This window comes from Triticum aestivum, chromosome 6A (assembly GCF_018294505.1).
Source record: "Triticum aestivum cultivar Chinese Spring chromosome 6A, IWGSC CS RefSeq v2.1, whole genome shotgun sequence".
In the NCBI taxonomy this organism is placed as follows: Eukaryota; Viridiplantae; Streptophyta; class Magnoliopsida; order Poales; family Poaceae; genus Triticum; species Triticum aestivum.
Window position 1 is genome coordinate 481,759,616 of NC_057809.1, and position 3,762 is coordinate 481,763,377.

Sequence of the window (3,762 nt, forward strand, 5' to 3'; positions counted from 1 at the left end):
ACTAATTCCATGCTACAAAGATAAATCCTAATTAGTTATTAGCTGGAAAGTATATTGATGGATTGGCGAGATTCATCATGCTATAAGTATTGAGATCTAGAGATTGGTTGTCTAACCATATAAAAATTGACTGTACGGATTGTGATTAAACAATGAGTAATCACAAACTAAGGCAATGGTAAAAGTTGTGGGATTCATGTGACTGCATGAGCTGGTGCCCAAGACGGACCTACGCAGCTGGATTGAAGCCAACCAGTTGGTCCGTGTGCTCACCTACTAGATGCACGTGGATGTCGTTAGCCACGACTGGTTTTTGGCTGCCGCCAAGTTCTTCCATAACTTTAGCACGCAGATTACATCCTCTCTAGGAAGATCAATGCGTGGCTAGATGACATTATCCACAACACTGCCAAGTACAGCACCGATAGTGCAAGTGCTATCACGTTGAGGGCGTCTCCGACCATCCTTACGCTCTGCTAAAACTGGTAATCAATCAATCTTTGCCAAGGCTGCGAGCGTGCTATCAATGGAAAGTGGAAAGTAAATGTCTACGAGGAACGATCCATGCCGCGCCAGTGACTGGCGTTTTATTCCTGAAGTTTTTTGCATGATATCTGCATGGCAGTGGGTGCCTTGCTTTTGATCTTAAATCACATGAATCATTTTAAACTCTTATGCGCTTCTTAATTTCATGGGGAATAACATGGTTGATACTATTTTAAGGTAGGTTTGATAATTTAGCCATTTTGAGATGGTAGGCATGAGCACATTGCTATTGTAGGATCCTCCTCTGCATAGGAAGCTTGATGTAGAACTATAATGTTGTGAGAATACCATTCTCAACCTAATTCCACTCCTGGCCCTCTTTGACAGAAGATAATCATTCAAAAACTACATTGGTCCTATGTCCTTTGTTTTCTTACACATGTGGATGAGCAGTTGACACAATTTTCCTATTGTCGGTATCATGTTGTATGGCTACTCATTCTGAGATTTCTAAGAGCTCCTTTGATTCATGGGATTTTTGTAGGATTTTCATAGGATTCTAATCCTATGGATTTTTTCCTCTGCTAGAGCTCCTTTGATTCATGGGATTTTTGTAGGATTTTCATAGAATTCTAATCCTATGAATTTTTTCCTCTGCTAATCGTTTGATTTACAGGAATAGAAACCTTGGGAATCAATCCTATGAATTTTCCCCTTCTCTATTTCACAGGAAAGTTTCCAAGAGGTCGAAGCTCTCGGAAAGAATCCTGTTGGGAAAAAAAGCGCGCGCGCTCAGTTTTCGCGGTAAATAAACGCTCGCATAACTTCTCACAAGACACATCGCAAATAGAAGCACCGCCCCCCAGTTCCTTCAACATCGACCTAGTCGTGCTGCGCCGCCACGGCCGGCCGGCCGCCCGGCCTTCTGCCCAGGTCCTCAGCCTGCTGCCTGGCCTTCTGCTCAGCTGGTCATCTCCTCGGCCGGCCTCCTTGCTTCTATTCCTCCATATAGGAAGTCCAGCAACAAGGTACGAGGCAACTCCAAAAGCCAGATCCGATCCTCCTTTGCTTCCCATGATTTCCCATGAATTTGTAGGTATTATACACATAGATTAGATTGATTTGCTTAGTATTAGTTTGCAACCTGCTGTAGATTCTCTCTGATTTTTTAGATCGAGCTTGTTATTTCAGGATTTGGGGATTTTCTTTGCAGCTATTAGGTAAAAAAATAAGAGGTCTCAGATTTGACTAAATTCTCAATTCACTATGTATTTGCTAATGTCTAGCTCGTTTATTTAGCAATTGAGTTGCACGACTGTGTCCTGATGGTACCCATATTTTTACTTTTCCTCTGGTTCTTTGGCACTGTATGAGCAGCATGAGCTTATTTTCTTATAACTATTGGATCATCACGTGGTAATTTTTTTGTCTGCACAAGGCACTAAAATTTCCCTTTTCAAGGATTCTATTCCGAACAAATATCATTTGTGCCCTGTAAAAATTGTATGCCAACAATATGATGCATGTAGATGGCTGATCGACGTTGCTTGTCTGAGCGACAAGGCCATCATCTGCAATCAAATGGTGCAATTGATCTTGAAGTTGATGGTGGGACTACAGGTCTTCATCCAGAAATAGGTAAGTTCTGATGTTACGGTGACACTGATAAACTTAGATATGCAATTTTATTTTATTTTTTGATCTGTTATTGATTTAGAAACTAAATTTGTACAATTATGTTGAATATCTAGGAATCACAAAAGGTAACTCTCGAGCCAAATGGAGTCACCAAATGAAGCTGTACCTTATTAAACTCCTAAAAGATCACGATGTGCCTGGTTTTCGGACACAGAATGCTTGGAGCAAGGAGGCATGGAATAATATTCTTCATCAACTCAATCAAAAGTTTGATCAGTCATTTACTCTCAACCAAGTCAAACAGAAGGAGCAAGATCTGAAGAGAGACTATCGTACTGTGAAAAAGTTGTTGGATGTAAGTGGCTTTGGATGGGATAAGGACAGAAAAATGGTAGACGCACCTGATAGTGTTTGGGCAAGCTTTACTGCTCGTACGAACAGCAAGGATGCTCTCCAATGGAAAGAAAGATCATTTCCCTTTTATGAAGAATTAGCTCCACCCTATGAAGGTGACTTCAACATAATATTCACAATTCCATTGTAGCTATTTTACCTTGCAGCCTAAACTTTGTATATAATGTTTGATTGTTCTAAGCAAGTCTTTGAAACTATTCTCTAGGTCGTTATGCTGAAGGGAGAACTCGCCAAGGCATGGACCATTATACTAGCAAGAGGAAGTATGCACCAGTTCCCTTGTCACAGTTGACACAGATGGCTGATCTCGATCAATCACCATCACCTACTATGCCGGTTACCGGCGAGTCGGACATGTGGTTTACTTTAGATGAAGAACTTGAGGAAACCAACTTGGATTCTCCCCCGCATCTATCTACACCTATTCAGCATGTGCAAGCCCCTCCAAGATCGACACAAATGGAGAAACATGACACTAGGCGTGGGAAAAAACAGAAGCATAGTGCTACTGATGACTTCCATGAGAAGTATTTAAAACTGAAGAAGGAAGAAATTGATCGATTTGCTGCCATTGAGGAGAAGAAGCTAGAGGACCCCTACAACATCAACAAGTGTATCACAACAATTGAAGGCTTGGAAGGTCTACAACTAGGAGATATGCTGATGGCATCAGATATCTTCAAATGTAAGGAGAACAGGGAAGTTTTCTTGTCCTACTCTACTAATGAACTACGGTTGGCTTGGCTTAAAAGAGAGATTGCACGTGCCCAAACAAATGATCAAAATTAGCCATTGTGGTGGACTGGTGGTGATCCACTATGATCAGAGGTCATATTTTAGGGAAGCTTTTGGTCTGTGGGTGTCATATACTTTTGTCTAGTTAAATTGGTAATAGAACTGACCATGATGGTTTAGTATATTTTGGTAGGTATGTCGAGAGACTTTTGGTTAGGCATGCAGCAAAACTAGCTTGATCATAAGCATGAAGTCCAAGAATGGTATTACAACTTGCATCTCATATTTCAAGTACATGAATGGTAGCAGAACTTGGATAAAATATTACATATTCTGAGATCTTCGTGATACATATTGTGCCCACATTTGCTGTGCTATATAATCTCGTTTTTGATTCCCAGCTTCTCTAGAGTAATTAAAAGCATGTATATCATTGTGATAGTTGTGGTCTCCACTTGGCACATCAACAAATTGTTCTTGATCAATCTC

The 3,762-nt window shown here is 40.7% G+C and overlaps 1 protein-coding gene across 1 annotated transcript; it reads left to right on the forward strand.

The window, feature by feature from the left end:
- The first annotated feature begins 1,205 nt into the window (after positions 1 to 1,205).
- Positions 1,206 to 3,455, forward strand: LOC123127996 (uncharacterized). The gene is made up of 3 exons (XM_044547881.1): positions 1,206 to 2,124; positions 2,238 to 2,633; positions 2,744 to 3,455. The coding sequence occupies exons 1-3, from the start codon at positions 2,016 to 2,018 to the stop codon at positions 3,325 to 3,327; spliced, it is 1,089 nt and encodes a 362-aa protein (XP_044403816.1). The 5' UTR covers positions 1,206 to 2,015; the 3' UTR covers positions 3,328 to 3,455.
- The last annotated feature ends 307 nt before the right edge of the window (positions 3,456 to 3,762 follow it).

Bases quoted from the DNA above. Each gene is read 5' to 3' on its own strand.
- LOC123127996 (XM_044547881.1), top strand. From the start codon at position 2,016: ATGGCTGATCGACGTTGCTTGTCTGAGCGACAAGGCCATCATCTGCAA. The intron at 2,125-2,237 runs GTAAGTTCTGAT...TTGAATATCTAG, and splicing joins AGGTCTTCATCCAGAAATAG to GAATCACAAAAGGTAACTCT. The intron at 2,634-2,743 runs GTGACTTCAACA...ACTATTCTCTAG, and splicing joins ATTAGCTCCACCCTATGAAG to GTCGTTATGCTGAAGGGAGA.